The sequence below is a fragment of the Ovis canadensis genome, chromosome 4 (genome assembly GCF_042477335.2).
Source record: "Ovis canadensis isolate MfBH-ARS-UI-01 breed Bighorn chromosome 4, ARS-UI_OviCan_v2, whole genome shotgun sequence".
Classification (NCBI taxonomy): Eukaryota; Metazoa; Chordata; class Mammalia; order Artiodactyla; family Bovidae; genus Ovis; species Ovis canadensis.
Window position 1 is genome coordinate 128,631,149 of NC_091248.1, and position 19,071 is coordinate 128,650,219.

General features: G+C 58.9%; 1 protein-coding gene across 1 annotated transcript; it reads left to right on the forward strand.

Annotated features, from left to right (window-relative positions):
* The first annotated feature begins 2,212 nt into the window (after window positions 1-2,212).
* ABCB8 (ATP binding cassette subfamily B member 8) lies at window positions 2,213-19,032 on the forward strand. Its single transcript, XM_069588717.1, has 16 exons — window positions 2,213-2,400; window positions 6,675-6,987; window positions 7,330-7,485; window positions 7,568-7,662; window positions 7,761-7,866; window positions 8,532-8,693; window positions 8,805-8,890; window positions 9,009-9,106; window positions 9,496-9,601; window positions 12,954-12,987; window positions 13,187-13,323; window positions 13,514-13,608; window positions 13,740-13,873; window positions 14,361-14,508; window positions 16,163-16,413; window positions 17,041-19,032. Exons 1-16 carry the CDS (start codon window positions 2,306-2,308, stop codon window positions 17,164-17,166), a joined length of 2,142 nt encoding a protein of 713 aa, XP_069444818.1. The 5' UTR covers window positions 2,213-2,305; the 3' UTR covers window positions 17,167-19,032.
* The last annotated feature ends 39 nt before the right edge of the window (window positions 19,033-19,071 follow it).

A 19,071-nucleotide genomic window follows, 5' to 3' on the forward strand; every position in this document is an offset into this window, starting at 1 on the left:
GCCGGGCAGGAGCTGCAGAGGACGGAAGGAGATCCCCACAGTCCCACCTTCAGACCTCCAGGGGATTTAAAGGTGAGGCTAGAGAGCACCAGCCAAAGTAAAGGCGAAAAGAACCCTATTGAAGATGCTAGAGCCATGGGGCCAGGACAATACTGTACATCTTTGGTTTCTTAAAACCTAATCTCAAAACAAAACAAAACTTCTCTCTCCTCCCTACATACATACACACAGAGTGATCAACAGAGAAACACTTTGAAACCAAAAAGAAAAGAAAAGCGTGTGCATGTTTTGTTGTTATGATGGTACTAAAGAAGGGAAAAGGGGAGACTGACTTGGCAGTTGGGTCGGAAGAAACAGAACAGGAGAGAAATGAAGAGAGGAGAGGGGGTTCTTTTGGATATGAGCTTTTACAGTAGGAAAGCGCGGTTCTTGAAGCTCCATTATGTTCACTGATTCATCCTCTTGAAACCCTTTCCAAGTTCTGACCCAGTTTCGGGGGCCCCCCTGAGAAGCATCAGGGCTGACCCAGCAGAGGGCAGCTGAAGGTCTGGAATTTGCAAGGGCAGGTAATTTGGGTGCCTTGTGACTGAGCTGAGTTCCTTGTTGCCACCTCAAGAGGGGGCGGAGGCCCAGACAGCTGGTTTGGTGGCTTGTCCAACGCCATTCTTGAGATCCTGAATCATTAGGTTTCCTACTGAAGCCCATTCCTGCGGTGCTGACTCAATCACCTGGGTGTTAGGGCCCCCAGGGCTTAGGCCCAAGGGTTGATGTAAGGACCAGTCCAGGAAATGGAGAGAGAGAGAAACAGAGTGCATTCCAGATTGCCTTCTGGAGGAACGTGGAGGAGGAACCTGTGCTTCTTTCCTGGGAGGGGAAGTGTCATAATAGCTCAGGACTTGCAGAGTTTTATCCCAGAGCAGGAGGCAGAGCTATGAAAACAAGACTTCGGGTGTCCCCAAATGGAACCTCACACTGCAGAGGGGCCAAGAAATTCCCACGATCTCTCTGAGATGTCTGCCCAAATGGGTTCTGTGGGGTTTCCTCTGGTCTCTCCCCAACCTCACTCACCCCAGTTTTCCACCATATGCAATTTAGGATCCTCTCAGACACCCTCTGCACCCAGCCGAACTTCAAACTAATCCTGGCACATTTTCCTCCCCAGTTTCACTCCAGATTCATCAATGGACAGCCTCCCTACCACCAGCCCAATTCAAGTTATTATAAAGGGCACTTTTCCTTGCCAGGCGTGGAGAAGGGAAAGAGGGGACCCGTGACAGAGCCACTATCCAAGAGGCAGTCACAGCCTGGTAGGGAGGTGGCTATGCAAGCAAATAATTACACGGAAGAAATAATCGAGAAATTGCAGGTGTAAGAGCTGTGCGGTGGCAGCTACAGGCAAGCTAGCCTGACTTCGGTAGGAAGGTATCTATCAGGGAGACGGATCTGGAGTCGCGCCAGTGGTTCTAAACTATTGTGTAGCGCGAGCATGTCAGAATCACCAGGGGAGTTTTTCCCCAAATATATGTGGTGGCCATAGCGGGTGGCGAGCTAGTGGTAAAGAATCTGCCTGCCAATGCAGGAGACAGATGCAGGTTCGATCCCTGGGTCGGGAAGATCCCCGGAGAAGGGCACGGCGACCCACTCCAGTGTTCTTGCCTGGAGAATCCCATGGACAGAGTAGCCTGGCGGGCTGCAGTCCGTAGAGTCGCGAAGACTCGGACACGCCTGAAGCGACTAAGCAAGCACACACGTTGTCCCCGGAGCTCTGACTCGCCTAGGGGAGCGGGGTGGATGGAAAGGCACGTGCACGTATTTTGGGGAAAAAAAAAAAATAACTCCCAACGATTTTTGTCCCTTGGTCTCCCAGAACCAGCGTTCTACACTCCCCGGAGATTTCGGGTCACCTGGAATGCTCTGAGAGCACGCGTAAGAGACTGACCTCGCGGTCGGCGACTGACGCGTTACTATGGATACCCGGCGGGGCGGGGGAGCGCACTCGGCACGCCCTCAGGACGTCACCTCAGAGCCGACCCCTGAGGCGGGCGGAAAACATTGCCGCTTCCGGCTCGGCCCCGCCCAGAACTGGACGAGAGGGGGACGGGCCACAGGCGGCTCTCTCCAATCATCGTTGAGGCGCGAATGAGGTTTCCTCCAATCACAGCTTGCAATGAAATTGATGCTTCTTTCCGCCAATCAGCGCCGCGTCGCGCGGGGGTTGTCGGGATGCGGGCTAGAGCCAACATGGAGCCCTCAATGGGATCAGGGTGAAGCCGCTGTTGCCGGCTGGTCCGGTTCTACCCACATCATGCTGGTGCACTTGTTTCGAGTCGGGATTCGGGGTGGCCCCGTCCCAGGCAAGCCGTTGCTACCCCTCCGCTTCCAGACATTCTCGGCTGTCAGGTAAAAAGGGACGAAACCTAACTGGGAGCGTGGGATACTGACCCGCCTGAAGGGCGTGGGGCCCGCCGGGAGATGGAGTCCCGGGCTCTCGCAAGGTCTGCTGGGAGCTGTAGGCCGTCCTGGCCCGGGGGTCGACTGTCGTTCCCATGACGGCCAGGTGCCGGCAGGAGGCTCGGCGCGTCTGTGTCCGCGCGAAGGCTGGACGGAGGGGGGCGCTCTGGGTCGGGGACCACGCTGGGTGTGCTCTCCCCACCAGGGGGCGCCGTGCTGCACAGGTGTCATTTCGGTTCAGTTCAGTCGCTCAGCCTGTCTGACTCTTTGCGACCCCAGGGACTGCTGCACGCCAGGCCTCCCTGTCCATCACCAACTCCCGGAGCTTACTCAAACTCATGTCCATCGAGTCGGTGATGCCATCCAGCCATCTCATCCTCTGTCGTCCTCTTCTCCCCTGCCTTCAATCCTTCCCAGCATCAGGGTTTTTTCAAATGAGTCAGTTCTTCGCATTAGGTGGCCAAAGTGTTGGAGTTTCAGCATCAGCATCAGTCCTTCCAGTGAATATTCAGGACTGATTTCCTTTAGGATGGTCTGGTTGGATCTCCTTGCAGTCCAAGGGACTCTCAAGTGTCTTCTCCAAAACCACAGTTCAAAAGCATCAGTTCTTCGGTGCTCAGCTTTCTTTACAGTTCAACTCTCACATCCATACATGACCACTGGAAAAACCATAGCCTTGGCTAGACGGACTTTTACTGGCAAAGTAATGTCTCTGCTTTTTAATATGCTGTCTAGGTTGGTCATAACTTTTCTTCCAAGGAGCAAGTGTCATTTAATTTCATGGCTGCAGTCACCATCTGCAGTGATTTTGGAGCCCCCCAAAATAAAGTCTGTCACTGTTTCCCCATCTATTTGCCATGAAGTGATGGTAGTGGATGCCATGGGCTTAGTTTTCTGAATGTTGAGTTTTAAGCCAACTTTTTCCCTTTCATCAGGCCCCCCCTTTCTGGCCTCAGTCCTCATTCTTGGAATTGGTCTGGAGATGTGGACAAAAATTAAGTGTCCAGAGACATTTTGTATGGTTGTTCCCCAGACTCAGTGTGAATTGAACAAAAATGGTTCCTAAATCTGTATACTTTCAGCAGAGATAGAAGAGTATGTATATGTTGGTGTTCATTCGCTCTGCACACGTTGGTCCCAAGAGAGAAAAACACAAATGGGGAACGAAAAGGACCCAGAGACTGGGACTCCGTTGTAAAAGCTTTACGAGAAGCAACTGATTCCTTTCTAATCCTAGAGTGAAAACCCAAGAGCCAGGCAGGCAGCAGATCACAGGGTCGGGTGGATGTGGACTTGTGTCCTTCAGGAAGCACATTTGACTGATGGAGGGCAAGAGGGGCGGAGCTGCAGCTTAGAAGTACTGGTGCTGGGAAGTAATTGCCAGTTTTGGGCAGTGACCAAGCACTGCTTAGACCTTAGTTTGGAGAAGATGAGAAAAGCTGGAAAGTGGCCATGGTAAATTACTAAAAGGCTTGAATACAGTCCTTAGGAAAAGAGTAAGGGTGTTGATGTTATTTAAACGAGAGCACAACCCCAGGAAAGACATCAAATTGTGTGCTGGGATTTGTGTGTTCATAGTGCAGTGTTTTTCAGACCTGCAAGTCACAACACAATAGATCAGAAAGTGAATTTAGTGAGTCTGGACCCTTTAGAAGGGATATAGGACTTCCCTGGTGGTACAGTGGATGGGAATCCACCTGTCAATGCAGGAGATCCAGGTTTGATCCCTGGTGCGGGAGGATTCCATGTGCCTCAGAGCACCTGTGCCTGTGGGCCACAACTGCTGAGTCCGCACTCGAGGGCCTAGCCAGCATGCCACAACTTCTAAGCCCACACACCTAGAGCCTGTGCTTTGCAGGAAGAGAAGCCACCACAATGAGGAGCCCCAGGGCAACACAGAGTAGCCCCTGCTCACCACAACTAAGGAGAGCCCTAGTGCACCAGCGAAGACCCAGTACAGCCGTAAATGAATTAAATTTTAAAGAAAGTGAATATAACATAATACACGTTTAAGAAACAAATTAGGGAGGGACTTGCCTGGCGATTCAGTGGTTAGAACTTGGGCTCACTGCCAGGGCTCATATTTGATCCCTAGTGGAGGAACAAAGATCCTGCAAACCTTGAGGCCCAAAAAAATAAAAAAACTAAGGAAAGTATTGTTTTGTGAAGCATTTCAATTTTCTGCAACATACATACGTTCACTGTGCTCAGTTGTAAAGTAAAATATATTTTGTACTATTGTCTATAGTAAGTCTAAATCTTTACAAACATTGCAGCAGTGAATCAGGTTACTTGTTGGTCAGTCACTAAGTCATGTCCAACTCTTTGTGACCCCATGGCCTGCAGCATGCCAGGCTTTCCAGTTCTTTACCATTTCCTAGGGTTTGCTCTAACTCATGTCCATTGAGTCAATAATGCTGTCCAACTATCTCATCCTCTGTTGTCCCCTTCTCCTCCTGCCTTCAATCTTTCCCAGCATCAGGGTCTTTTCCAGTGAGTCAGCTCTTCACATCAGGTGGCCAAAGTATTGGAGCTTCAGCATCAGTCCTTCCAATGAATATTCAGGGTTGATTTTGTCAGATTCTTCTGCATTTCTGATGAGGGCATGCACTCAACAAACATAACCATTTGCTGAACTCTGTTTTGTACCAGAGCTCTGCTAAGTGTTCTGGGGATACAGTGGTGAATAAGATCTTACTTCCTGCCATCAAGGAATATATATAGTCTGATGGGGAAGTGGGGTATTTACAGAGAGCAGGACAGTGAGCTTCTCTGTTTATATATTTTTCCATTTATATTTTGGATAGATATGAAATATGCGGTGGAAAACAGGCAGGTGGATGGGGTGGGGGGAGATGTCACATCGAGGTGGCAAGAAGCGCAGGCAGGCTTCATTGAAACAGGGAAGGATGAGACTGAGTGTGTAGTTAGGAGGGTCTGGAAATAGGAAAAACCATTGTCATAAAGGAAAACCCTCCCATCCATTTGTTTTTTAAAAGCCTCTCCCCATCAGTAATCTTATTTGCATCTTTGATCATCCTCCCATCTACTCTTGACCAGGTAACAGATATTTCTAACAGGCCTCCCTATAGCTGCTCCTGTCCTTCTCCAGCTCACTCCTCTCTGCAAGGATCTTTAAAATGCAATTATGATTATGGTCTTCCTTGCCCTCTCAAGTCCACATGTTTTAAAGGGACAGTAATGGGTCCCCCACTCCCCACCCTCAGCAAGCTTTGTCGTTAGCTATTTTTGTGTCCCCCCCCCCACCCCCGCCCTATACATTGTTGTTGTTCAGTCACTAAGTCATGTCCAACTCTTTGCCATCCCTTGGACTGCAGCATGCCAGCCTCGCGTGTCCTTCACCATCTCCTGGGGTTTGCTCAAGTTCACATCCATTGAGTCGGTGTTGCTATCTAACCATCTCATCCTCTGCTGCCCTCTTCTCCTTCTGCCTTCAATCTTTCCCAGCATCAGGGCATGTATGTCCATACACCCATGCTAAAGCTTAACCACCACGAGGACCGTTACGTGGTCTGTCCTGTTGGCCTCTTGCTCCCTGGACCTTGGAGCAGAGCGCGGTGCACAGTAGGCTGGTCCCCCTGCATTGCCATCTACAGATACCGAAACTGCAGGATAGGGGATCTTGGCCTGTGTGAGATGACGAGATACAAGTTACTTGGATTTTATCGTCACCCTTTTCTTCCATGCCTTGTCTGTCACGTTAGCCAAGGCCCAGGAGGGAACAGGGTGATGGGGTATAATAAGCTTCCGACCAGTGGGCAGAGTCTTGGGATCACTCCTGGTCACACCACGTGTAACTGTGAGCTCATCACACTCAGTCCTGAGCCTGGATTCTGGAGTCAGACAGCAGGACTCCCACCTTGTCCCAGTTCTGCTGCTTGTCTGTAAGGGGAGCACCATCCAGCTCTGATGACCCGTCATTCTTCTGAAAGAGCAGGGTTTGGAGGTGGTCGCTGATTAGGGCCAGCCATCCCAAAGACGAGCTGGGGGCAAACACCTTTGAGACTTGATGACTTTCCACTGGGTATGTTTGTCTCAGAAATGGAGTTTGCCTAAGAGCCACCCTGAGATGGCCAGGGAGAGCTGTCACAGAGAAGCCTCTGTCCCCCAGAGTGCTGAGCCAAAGGCCGAGAGCCGGGCGCCGCACTGCTCAGCTGAAGGCCAGCCAGGCCCGTGAGCCGTCATTGACATTCTCTCTGCAGGTCCTCCGATGGCCGCCCCAGCGCCTGCCTCCTCGGGGCCGTGGCCCGGCTGCGCTCACAGCTCCGGGCCCGCCTCCCTCGAGCACCCCCGGCTCCCATCCGGAGCCCCTCTGCCTGGCACTGGGTCGGGGGAATCCTCCTGGGCCCCCTGGTTCTGAGTAAGTGCTCCCGCCTCGGCCTTGTGGCACTGTGTGAGCCAGAAGAGGCCCCCCCGGCCCGCTCCAGACCCCGTGTCCTGGAGCCCCGCTTTAACTGGACGCTCTTCTGGCAGTTTCTGCGCCCCCACCTGCTGGTCCTGGGGGCAGCCGTTGTGGTGAGGTCTTCTCCCGCCCCCCCGACCAACACCAGGGAAGGGAAGGATACAGCCCCCGTTTGCAGAAGCCCCCAGCCAGGGCTGCGCGGAGACAGCTTTCCTGCCCGCCTGAGTCTCAGAGGAGACCTGGAGCCGCTGGCATGGGGACATGGCCGAGGGTCCCTTGGAGGACCTGCACAGGGTGGCTGGGGGACAGGGTCCAAGGGTCCCCAGGGGCTGGCGGCCGGGTTTTCCTCTCTGAGAGACACAGGAACCCCCACAGCAAGGGGCAGCAGTGAGAGAGGAAGGTTCAGGAACGGGGTAGAGGTGGTCCCCCTCTGACCGGCTGCCCCCGCCCCCAAGCTGGCCCTGGGCGCAGCCTTGGTGAACGTGCAGATCCCCCTGCTCCTGGGGCAGCTGGTGGAGATTGTGGCTAAGTACACGAGGGACCACGTGGGCAGCTTCCTGAAGGAGTCCCGGAGCCTCAGCACCCACCTGCTCCTCCTCTACGGCCTCCAGGTACCACAGGAGGGAGGGCTGGGGGGCCCACCACTCCCCCGAGGAGCCCCGGGCTCCCCTGAGAGCCGGGCCTGTCTCGCAGGGCCTGCTGACCTTCGGGTACCTGGTGCTGCTGTCGCGCATCGGCGAGCGCATGGCCGTGGACCTGCGGAGGGCGCTTTTCTGCAACCTGCTCCGGTAGGGGGTGGGGCCCTGTGGCCTGGGGACGTGTCTGGGGCGGGGCCTCGTCCTGAGGGCATGTCTCCCTCCTTCCCTCCATCTGCGGCCGCCACCAGCCAAGACATCGAGTTCTTCGATGCTAAGAAGACAGGGCAGCTGGTGAGCCGACTGACGACGGACGTGCAGGAGTTTAAATCCTCCTTCAAACTCGTCATCTCCCAGGTCAGTGCCCCAGGTGGAGGGGACCTGACCTGGGGCACTGTTAGAGTCACACACATTTGCACACACTCTTGCAGGCCAGCCCTGCCCCACTCTTGGGTCTCCTCGCCCCCAGCTCACACCAAAGCAAGAGGCCTGCCCTCTGGTGAGGATGTGGGTGAGGGTACAGGGACGTTCACAGGTGGGAGGTGCCACAGCCGTGTGTCTAAGGTCAGGATAGGCTCTTTCTCTCCTGAGGTGAAATCTGACCTCCCCCGGAAGCTTGCCAAGAGCATCGTCATGGCCTGGCCCCGGCGTGCCTGGCCCACTGGCAGGAGAGCCAGCGACAGCTCTGCTGAATTCCTGATGTCCTCTCTCCATCCCCTGCTCCCCATGTTGTCACTGACCCCCCAGCAGGCCCTGGGCGGCGTCTCCAGGCGGTCCCTTTTTGGTTCAGTTTCTGGAGCAGAAGAGGGCAGTGGCATTAGAAGGAGGAGGCGGCCTTGGTCCGTAGTTTCTCACCCCTGCTGGTCAGGAGAGGGCTACAGTCTGTGACCAGTGGCCTCCCGGGGGTCAGACCTGTGGCCTTACCCTGTGAGTGGAGTGGGGAGCTGGCTCTAGCCATGCGATGCTTGGTGAGTCCCACGTCCTATTGCTGACACCTCACAGGCTTCCTGTCCACTGCCCAGGGGTTGCGGAGCTGTACGCAGGTGGCCGGCTGCCTGGTGTCCCTGTCCATGCTCTCCACACGCCTCACGCTGCTGCTGATGGTGGCCACACCTGCCCTGATGGGAGTTGGCACCCTGATGGGCTCAGCTCTCAGAAAACTGTCTCGCCAGTGTCAGGAGCAGGTATCGGAATTCCCGCCCGCCCCCCCCTGCACTCCCCTCCTCTGCGCCCTGTGCTCCTCGGTCACCCTCCCCGTCTGCATCCTGGCTTCCTAACTCCTGGGTCCCTCGCAGGTCGCCAGGGCAACGGGTGTGGCAGATGAGGCCCTGGGCAACGTGCGGACTGTGCGAGCCTTCGCCATGGAGCAGCGGGAGGAGGAGTGAGTCCTGAGTGGGGGCAGAGCGCAGAGCTGGGGGATGCTCCCCAAAGGCCCCTCCATCTGCCCTGGGCCCCACCTTGCCAGCTTCCTGAGGGCCGGGCTTGGCCTCTATCCCCAGACGCTACGGAGCAGAGCTGGAGGGGTCCCGCTGTAAGGCGGAGGAGCTGGGCAGAGGGATCGCCTTGTTCCAGGGGCTCTCCAACATCGCCTTCAACTGTGCGTGAGCAGGGGCCCCCGGGGGAGTATGGGCGCAACTCGGGGTGAGCTCAGAAGAGCCAGGGCAGCCCTCTGCCTGCTTGGCGGCCAGTGTCACCCCAGTGCTGGGAAGCTGATCTGCTAACGAGGGGAGAAGGCTGCCAGCTCAGGCAGGGAGTGGGCACACAGGCCCAGGGCCACATCTGAGCCATGGGCAGGGCTGCTGCGGAGGAAGCAGTGAGGTGCCCCCAACCCTCTCATCGCCAAAGGAGGAACTAAGGCAGAGACCGTTCGCGTGACTTGCCGGAACGCCATTCGGGGAGCATGGCAGGGACCGGTGCTAGGACCAGCACAGGGGCCAGGCTCTGCCCCCGCCCTCCTCCCTGACCACCTCTCCTCGCCCCTCACAGGCATGGTCTTGGGCACCCTGTTTGTTGGGGGCTCCCTCGTGGCTGGGCAGCAGCTGACGGGGGGAGACCTCATGTCCTTCCTGGTGGCCTCCCAGACTGTGCAGAGGTGAGTGTGGGCCGTTCTCTTCCCGAGGGGCCCAGCTGGGGCAGGGGGCACCAGTCTGCTGTGGGTACGGTGACCAGCTCCCCCAGCAAAGTGCAGGTCTGGGGAGGGGGCCCCCTGCCTCCCAGCAGTGCCCACTCAGGGCTCCCCTCAACCTCATTCACTGTACCCTCAGAAACACAGCTGTCAGCTTCAACTTCCCAGCAACTCAAAAGTTTGCTTGATAAGCCGTTTTTGTTTAATTTTGATAAAATGCACGTAACAGAATTTACCGTCTTAACGTATTTAAGTTCAGTTCACTAGCGAGCGCCACATAACGCTCATGTTGGGTGACCATCACCAACATCCGTCCTCAGAACGTCTTCACTTTGCAAAACCGAAATGCTGTCCCTAGACGACCCCCCCACCCACCCCCACCCCCCCACCCCCCGCCAGCCCCCGGCGACCCCGTCCTGCTGTCTATCTCTGTGAGTCTGTCCGCTTCAGGTCCTCGTGTAGGTGGGCTCATACGGGGTCTGTCCCTGGTGAGGGCATCTTTCTGTGAGCGCAACTTCTCCCAGGTTCATCCACTTTGGGCCAGGTGTCAGAACTGCCTTCCCTTTTAAGGCTGAGTAAGACTCTGTGTGGTCTTCCCTGGTGGCTCAGACAGTCAAGGGTCTGCCTGCAGTGCGGGAGACCTGGGTTCGATCCCTGGGTGGGGAAGATCCCCTGGCGGAGGAAATGGCAACCCCCTCCAGTATCCTTGCCTGGGAAATTCCATGGACAGAGAAGCCTGGCAGGCTACAGTCCATGGGGGTCTCCAAAGAGCGGGACGTGACTGAGCGACTTCACTTTCTTTCTTTAAGAGTCCAAGTACAATAGGCCATCTTTGATGCACTCTCTAAGAGCTGGCCTCCCGCCCTCTGCCTGACCTTCCCCTGCATGTCCCACCAAGCTGGCTCGCCATGTCCGTGGCTCCGCTGGCCCTCTGTCCCCACCAGCTCTGCCATGAGAGGACCCAGGGCGGGCGGCCTCCTTCCCTCCCCTGCCCCTTCCAAGCTGAGTTCCTGGCAGCTCCTTCCACTGATTCCACTTCCCCTCGCTTTGTCTTCTCCCTCATGCACCATATACACCAAAACACATACAGTGTAAATAGACGCTAGATAAATAGAGCAAATGTGGAATAACAAGTAACTGCAGAGTGAAGACCCGTGTTACCACCAACTGTGTGGAGAAAACAGCATCAGCCCCGACGCCCCCCTGGGTCCCCCCGCCTCACCCCTATTCCCTCGGTCCTTGCGTCTTGCTCTGCTCCGGGTCTCACCCCCACGAGCATGGGGGCCGTTTCTTCCAGAGTCCTTCACCATTAGCCTTGTTACCATTCGGGGCAGAGGGCGCTCACCCCAAGGCAGGGCAGGTAGACAGAGTCCACCTTTTCCAGCCCCAGGCCAGTGTCCCACAAAGACCAGGATCCGCCCATTTCTGCTCAGTGCTGCCTAGTCGGGCCCCTTCACACCCTCTCTGGGCCTGGGCACCCCCCTCCTCCCCCGTGGCCTTGGGACACAGGTCTGAGGGTTCCAGAGTCGGAACTCGGGCCTCCCCCGGCTGCCCCTCCCGTGGTGCTGACCTGTATGGACCCCCCCCCGGCTCCCTGCATGGGGTCAGTCTTCCTCCCTCGGACTCGCCTTCCGCTGGGCCCCCTCGCGCTGTGGCCTGGGCACAGACCTGCTCCTTCCCTCCCCGCCAGGCCCTAGCTGCACAGCCTGGCAGGCTAGCAGACTACCGTTACAGACTCAGGAAAGCCGCTCACAGGCTGCTAGGTGGGGCCACTCACTGGGCCCTTGGCCCAGCCATTTGGGGGCCCCTCGCCAAGGACAGGGGGCTTCCCTGGGGGCTCAGGCGGCAAAGCGTCTGCCCGCAATGTGGGAGATGCAGGTTCGATCCCACAGGAAGACTCCACTGGAGAAGGAAATGACAACCCACTCCAGTACTCTTGCCTGGGAAATCCCATGGATGGAGGAGCCTGGTGGGGTACAGTCCTTGGGGTCACAAAGAGTCAGACACAACTGAGTGACTAACACACACACACACATATATACCACATGGAGAGCCTTCACCACACGTCTGAGTGACTAACACACACACACATATACCACATGGAAAGCCTTCACCACCCACCTTGGAGGAACTGGGTGTTCAGTAAAGAAGTTGTTGTTTCCTCCTGGGGTCTAGCCCAGGGGGAGGCAGGGAGGCAGGCCTGCCCGGAGTTCAAGCAGCCTCAATCTTTGGACCCCACCTGAGGGGTTCTCAGTGGTGGCCCTGGGGTCCTGGAAGGGACGGGGAGGTGCCCAGATGGACCAGGGTCACGGCCAGGCGTCCGGGTCTAGGTCCCCCTCGGAAGGGCCCAGCCACCTCTCTGCCCCGTGGGGCCCCCAGGGAGGGCGAGGCCTGCCTCTCGCACCATCCCCGCGAGCAGGGTCACGCGCAGCTGGCTTTCAGTGGTCGCATGGCAGCCCCGCCAGGCCCTAGTGGCTTCCAGGTCTCTGGTGGACAGTGCTCTCCCGACATTGGCCGAGAGCACCCCGTCCCGGCTCCTCTCCGTGCCTCTCGCCCCCTCCAGCAAGCGCTCTGAGCCCCGTCCCCTCCACCCACAGCCCCCACCTGGGTGCTGGGACAAGTATGACCCTGGGGAGGCAGTCTTGCTTCTAGAAAAACCCGCACACACCATGGCAGACACACAGTCACGGGTGGCCAGGCCAGCCTGGCACTGTGACTAAGGAGCGGTGACTCACCCACCTCCAGCCCCGTGTGACAGAGGCAGCCGCCCACTGTCTGGGTGCAGCTGCAATGAGATAACATCTTCAGGGAATTTTCTCTTGGGGTCCCCCAGCCACCCCCTGACCTGCGGTCCAGTGTCTTCTGTTTCCTTCTGCCTGTGGAAGGAGTAACATCCTTTTTTCCACTTGATTAGACCTTGCTTCCCCGGGCGTGGACAGCCCTAGATCCCAATGCCTGGGTGGGCCTCACCCTGCAGGCTTCGGGCAGCCTGAAGCCCAAGCCCCTGCCCACCACCCACCTTCCCGGCCGTTTCCTCCCTGGAGCCTGGCCCTCAGGGAGTCCTCAGCTGTCAGCCCCCTCCGGGCCAGGAGAGAACGAGGTTCTGAAGGGAGGAGCGACTTGTCCCAGGACTGGGTGGTCTGCCCAGGGTTGCCAAGGCCCCAGGTTTCGGGAGAAGCCTCTCGGTTTGGCCTTAGGCTGCCCGGTTCCCCCCCTCACTCAGCACGCCCGCCCCCTCAAACCTGCCCCTCCGCCTCCAGGCCGCCTTCTCTCAGCCTCTTGCTGTTGCCCGCTTTCAGCCCACGTCTTCTCCTTGCAGGTCCATGGCCAACCTCTCCATCCTGTTCGGTCAGGTGAGCTACAGAGAAGGGTCTGGGGGTGCGGGCCTGGAATCTGGGCTGGAGTCCCACAGCCACCCACTTGCATGCTTGCATGGGCATCCAGGGAAGGGGACACCATGAGCCCTTCCCCCCTGGGTGGGGGAGCCCAGGAGACGCTGCCCCTTCCCTCAGACCCAGGCCTCCCTCACCCCAGACTCAAACCCCTCCCCAGGTGGTGCGGGGGCTCAGCGCAGGCGCCCGTGTCTTTGAGTACATGACCCTGAGCCCCGGCATCCCACTCAGCGGGGGCTGCAGCCTGCCCCGGGAGCGCCTGCGCGGCTCCATCGCCTTTCACAACGTCTCCTTCAGGTTGGTGTCAGCCGCCTCCTCTCCTTTCCAGGCTGAGGGCAGGGGAGGGGGAGGTCTGGGGACCCGTGGGACGGTGTGGCCCTCTGAATAAGCCCCCCTCCGGGGCTCAGGGAGACTTGAGAGTTCAGGAGGGACCAGGGCGACAAGGGTCCGAGAACCTGCGACCTGAGGATCTCTCGCCTCCCGCCAGCTACCCCTGCCGCCCCGGCTTCCCTGTGCTCAGAGACTTCAGCCTCACGCTGCCCCCAGGCAAGATCGTGGCCCTGGTGGGCCAGTCCGGGGGAGGTAAGAGAGGCCCACCACCACCCCCCACCTGCAGCTCCGCCCCCTGGAACCGCCCAGTGTGGCAGGAGGGGCCCCGCTCTCCCGGAACATGCTCTGGAAACCCATGCCCCGCTCCCCTCCCCGGCCCCCAGGAAAGACCACCGTGGCCTCTCTGCTCGAGCGCTTCTACGACCCCACGGCGGGCATGGTGACGCTGGATGGGCAGGACCTGCGCACCCTCGACCCTTCCTGGCTCCGGGGCCAGGTCATTGGCTTCATCAGCCAGGTGAAGCTTGCTTCCCAGTCCTGCGGCCCTTGAGGGGGTGGGGGCAGGTGGGCTGTCTTCACTGGTCCTGGTGTTCATTCACCAGGGTCCCAACCGCTGCTGCTCTGCCTTCGGACTTTGTCCCTCAATTTAAGAGATCGCACGGGGCGGCCATTTTAGGATCCCTGACAGCCCGTGGCATCCAGAAGGTCAAATTGTAATAATAAAATCTTCCTTTCCAGTCACCCCAAAGCAGGTTGCCCTGCCCGGCCAGCTGGTCTTGCTCTCCTAGCCGCCTTCCCTTGCCCCTTCCCAAGGGACCCCGTGTCCTGCAGTGAGCTCAGCCTCTCCCCACTCTGATGGGTCTCTCTCTGACCAGTAACTCTGAACCTCCCCACCTGCCCTCCACGAGGTCCTGTTGTGGCCAGAACTCTCCTGATTACACCCCTCAGGGGTTCGGGGCAGAATCAAGATGTTGCCTGTGGTTCCCCCCACCTCCCATCCCCAGGAGCCCGTCCTGTTTGGAACCACAATCATGGAGAACATTCGTTTCGGGAAGGTAGACGCCTCCGACGAAGAGGTTTACGCAGCCGCCCGGGAAGCCAACGCACACGAGTTCATCATCAGCTTCCCAGAGGGCTACGACACCATCGTGGGTGAGTTCAGGCACGGCGCCCCACACGGGCCTGGGGGCCCACGTGGGCTGGGGCGCGGTGGGGCAGGAACACGGTCATGGCCTCAGGGGATACCAGACCGGGACTGTGGCCTCGGGACAGAGGCGGCTTTCCGGGGACAGAGTCCATGCCGGGTGGTTCAGGCACACGCCGGCTGCAGGGAAAGGAGCATGATGGGGACACACGTGATCCGCGCCGTGGGGACTCTTCAGAGCTCACCACGTCAGCTCCCGAGACCTGACCAGAAGCTCAGGGTATTGATCTCTTTCTCTCTCTGGCTTTTATCCTTGAATGAAAGGTGTTTCCACTCTTGCTATCCATAGGGATGGGTTTGGTTGGGCAAATCTCTGTTCTGACTTACCCAGAAGAGGGCTCTGGTGGTTCTAGAACGTTAGAACGTTGCAGCATCACATGAGAATCTTCATATTGACTCTTGCGGCTTCACGTGTTCCTCTCAGAGGCCCTTTCTTCAACCTTTGGGCTCGTGTCCGTTATCTTGGCTCTGTTGCAGAATATTCCAGCATGTCTCATGGTCCTGGACATGTCCGACTCTTTGTGACTCTGTGGACTGTAGCCTGCCAGGCTCCTTTGTCCATGGGATACTCCAGGCAAGAATACTGGAGTGGGTTGCCATGTCCTCCCTCCAGGTGATCTTCCCCACCCAGGGATTAAACCCAGGTCTCCTGCATCTCCTGAATTGGCATGTGGATTCTTTACAACTGTGCCACCTGGGAAGTCCTCTCATGGTGCAGGCATATCCAGAGTTCTCAAGTCTCTTTTTTTGGCCACACCTTGCTTCATGCAGGACTTTAGTTCTCTGACCAGTGATCCAGCCAGGGTGCCCTGCAGTGGAAGCACAGAGTCGTAACCCCTGGGCCACTGGGGAAGTCCCTCTCAACCTTCTTGACACTTAGGTCAGGGCTTCCCGGGTGGCTCAGATGGTAAAGAATCCGCCTGCAATGCAGGAGGCCCAGGTTTGATCCCTGGGCCGGGAAGATCTGCTGGAGAAGGGAAAGGCTACCCGCTCCAGTATTCTTGCCTGGAGAATCCCATGGACAGAGGGCCCTGGTGGGCTACAGTCCACAGGGTCACAGAGTTGGACAGGACTGAGTGACTGACACAGTTAGGCCTCGGTCTGCTGAGCTTAGCCTGCCCCATCGTGCAGCCCTCCTTCGAGGTCCGTGTTTCTTGCTGCTGAGACTCTGCTCCTTGGACGCTGCCCTGCCTGAAGGAGCCGGCCCTCCCTGTCCCTCCGGCTCCTGCTCTGACTGTCGTCACCTGGAGGCTCTTCTTGGCACTAAGCCTGCCACCTTTGCTGTTCTCTGTGGGCATTTTGGACCCCACATGTGGTCTTCCCAGAATGTCCGGGGGTAGGGTGGACTCCCGCCATTCTGCCACCCCCAATCCAGGAGCCACGTCTGGGTCCAACAGAGACCCAGGAGGCCAGGAGAAGGTGGCTAGAGCTTCAGGGCCGGGGCAGGTGGGCCGGGGCCTGTCGCAGCTCCGAGCTCTACCCTGGTGCAGGTTGGAGCCTGGCCTACTAGGGTGTCACTGCGCCCCGCTGTGTGCACAGGGGTGAGGGGTCGGGGTGCTGCCAGGCGTCACGCCTGCCCTCTCCCCACCTCGTGCCCCCCAGGTGAGCGGGGTGCAACCCTGTCTGGCGGCCAGAAGCAGCGCCTGGCCATCGCCCGAGCGCTCATCAAGCAGCCCGCCGTGCTGATCCTGGACGAGGCGACCAGCGCGCTGGACTCGGAGTCCGAGAGAGTCGTGCAGGAGGCCCTGGACCGCGCCAGCACCGGGCGCACCGTGCTGGTCATCGCCCACCGGCTCAGCACCGTGCGCGCGGCCCACCAGATCGTCGTCATGGCCCACGGCCGGGTCTGCGAGGTTGGCCAGGGCCCTGGGGCACGGTCGGTGGGCTGGGATGGACACAGGGAGGTAGCTGGCTCAGCTGAGCTGTGGGAGGGTCTGGCTTGACCCTGGGGGCTAGGGGTTATGGTCTGGTGGTAGCACCCGTGTGGATTCAGGAGTTCTTGCCCTTCAGTAAGCCCGGGCCGCTCTGGGCCCCTGTTTCTTCCCAAGGGGGTGGGTGAGCAGTGAGCAGAGCGGCAGTGAGACCCCCAGTGTCACAGGGGAGAGTTCCCAGAAGCGCACAGTGCTGGGGGAGGGCCCCAGGGAGACCCTGATGGGGGCCCAGCGGGAGCAGCACCCCAAGGCTGGGTCTGCAGCGGGACTCGGAGGCTGTATGGGGCCCGGCTCACAGCCCCCCAGCCGCCTGCACTGGGCGAGGGGCGCCGGGCCCTGTAAGGAGGACAGAGGGACCTAGAGGCTCTTGCACAATCCAGCTCGGCTAACAAGTGCAGATGCGCCAGCCGCGACCTATGACCCACAGTGCTGTGTCCTCAGGAGGGGCTCTGGCTTAGGTGGAGGCCAGCCCAAGGAGCTGGTCCTCCGAGGGCTGTGAGCTCTGGGCCGGGCCGGGGGTGACCATCTGCCCCCGCTTCCTCTCTGCAGATGGGGACCCATGAGGAGCTCCTGAAGAAGGGCGGGCTCTACTCGGAGCTCATCCGGAGACAGGCCCTGGATACCCCGCCTTCAGAGGCGCCCCAAGTCCTCGGGCACCGGCACTCCAAGTCCTGAGAGGTCTGGTCACCACCAGGCGTCTGTGGCCAAGGCCAAAGCTCAGCTCAGGGGGACCTCCTACAGACCCCGCCCCCAGGAGGAGAGCCAGCATGCTGGATGGGGCGGCTCCCCCTGCTCGGAATAAAACCCCCGGGCCAGGCACTGGTCTGGGAGGAGGCTGGGCCCAGCTGTCCTCCTGCTGCCAGGCTGCCCGCCTCCTGCTGGAGCCGAGAGTCCTTGGGCTGGCCGCCAGGGGAGGGGGCGGGCTCCCAGGCCCCGCGCGGGTCCCCTCCCTTTGCCCAGCCCTCCTGACCCCTCTGCCCACCCTGCTGCGCCTCACCTCTAGGCACCTGACAGCTTATCAGTGTACAGGCTGCCGCTGCAAGGACTCTTTCACAAGTCAGCACTGGGGGAGGGCAGTGGGGACTCACCCCAGCATTCCTCCCACACCCAAGCCAGTTCCTCCATGGACTCTTAACGTGCCTCTCAGACCCTGGGAGAAGCGGACCAGCCTCAGAACCAACCCTTCAAACCCACAGTCCCGTCCTGCGCACAGCTTCCCTTCTCCTGCCCCGTAACACAGTCCTTTAGACGTCGCCCCCCATCCCCCACTACTGTCTGAATGGGACAGGTGCCTGGTGGGCCCCCTGGCCCAGGGGTGGGGGGTCAGGGGTGGCTGTAATCTGTCACCTGGTGAGAACGTGGACCCCCGCCCTCTAGGTGGGGACACCTAGCTCTGACAGTGACAGAAGGGGGACACATGCCCCAGCCCCCACCCACGGGGGACAGTCAGTGCTAACGCCCCCCAGAGCCCACCATGGAGCAGCTGATGCCAAGCTCCTTGGGCTGATGAGACAGAAAATCAGGCCAATGATGAGCGGCCATTGCCAACCTCCCTGGGGTGGTCAGAGGAGGTCCCAGGTGCAGGTCTGACCAGAGCTGCCTCTTGAAAGAGGACAGGCCAGCTGCCCAGTGGCATGAGCCTGCGACCCCGAAGCTGTGAGTGGGGTGGGGTGTCAGTTTCCGCGGGTTTCCCTCCAGCCCTGGTCGCCCCAGAACTGGTCACCCCTCCTCCCTGAGGTCTGCTCACGGCACTTCCCTCCAGGAAGCTTACCCCACTTCACAGCCCGTACCAGCTGACGACCCCGCCGAGTCTCGCCCTGGGGTGAGGAAGCAGGTGGCCCCAGTGAGCCCATTTGGATATATCCCACGGCACAGAAGGGTGACGGGGGCGGCTGCGGCTGGAGGCCAGCCTGGGGCAGCTTGCAAAGCTCCGGTGTGCGTGCGGCAGCCAGGGCTCAGTCCCCCCGCAGCCTCCGTGGATGTAGTCCGGGAGCAGATGCTACCGTTGGGCCACGACCAGCCTGCTTGGATGCCCTGCTTTCTTGCTGATGAGAGGTCGACTCCCTGGGCAGGCAGGCCTGGCCTGGCTCCAGCTTGCTCTGCCACTAAACCCCTCCCTGGGGAGGGCAGCCAAGGGCAGGTCTCAGCTTCCCGCCCTGGTCCACACTGGCCGGCTGGGCCCCTCCCAGCCCTGGCCAGCTCCTGTTCCACCAGCAGCCTCCAGACGTCTCCCAACACCAGATCCCAGGTCTTTCCTGACCTCTGCAGGGTGGCCTCTCCGAATCCTGCCCCCTCCTACCCCACCCCCTTTAGGGAAGTAGTGAGACCACGGAAGCCCCTGCGGTCAGCCGCCCACTCGTAGTCTTAACCCCGGCCTCGGCTCCTGCAGCCATTCTGCATGGGTCATAAACCCAGCTGTACTTCTAGTTGAGAGCTTGTTTTTAAGAGTTTAATTAGAATGATCTGTGGTAAGGTACTTGGGGCTGCAGCCTCAGACGCTGGTTACATCTGTGCAGTAAACGGTGTTATTCATTCCTTCAAGATGTGTGTTCATTAAGCGCCTGCTGTGGGCCGCAAAGC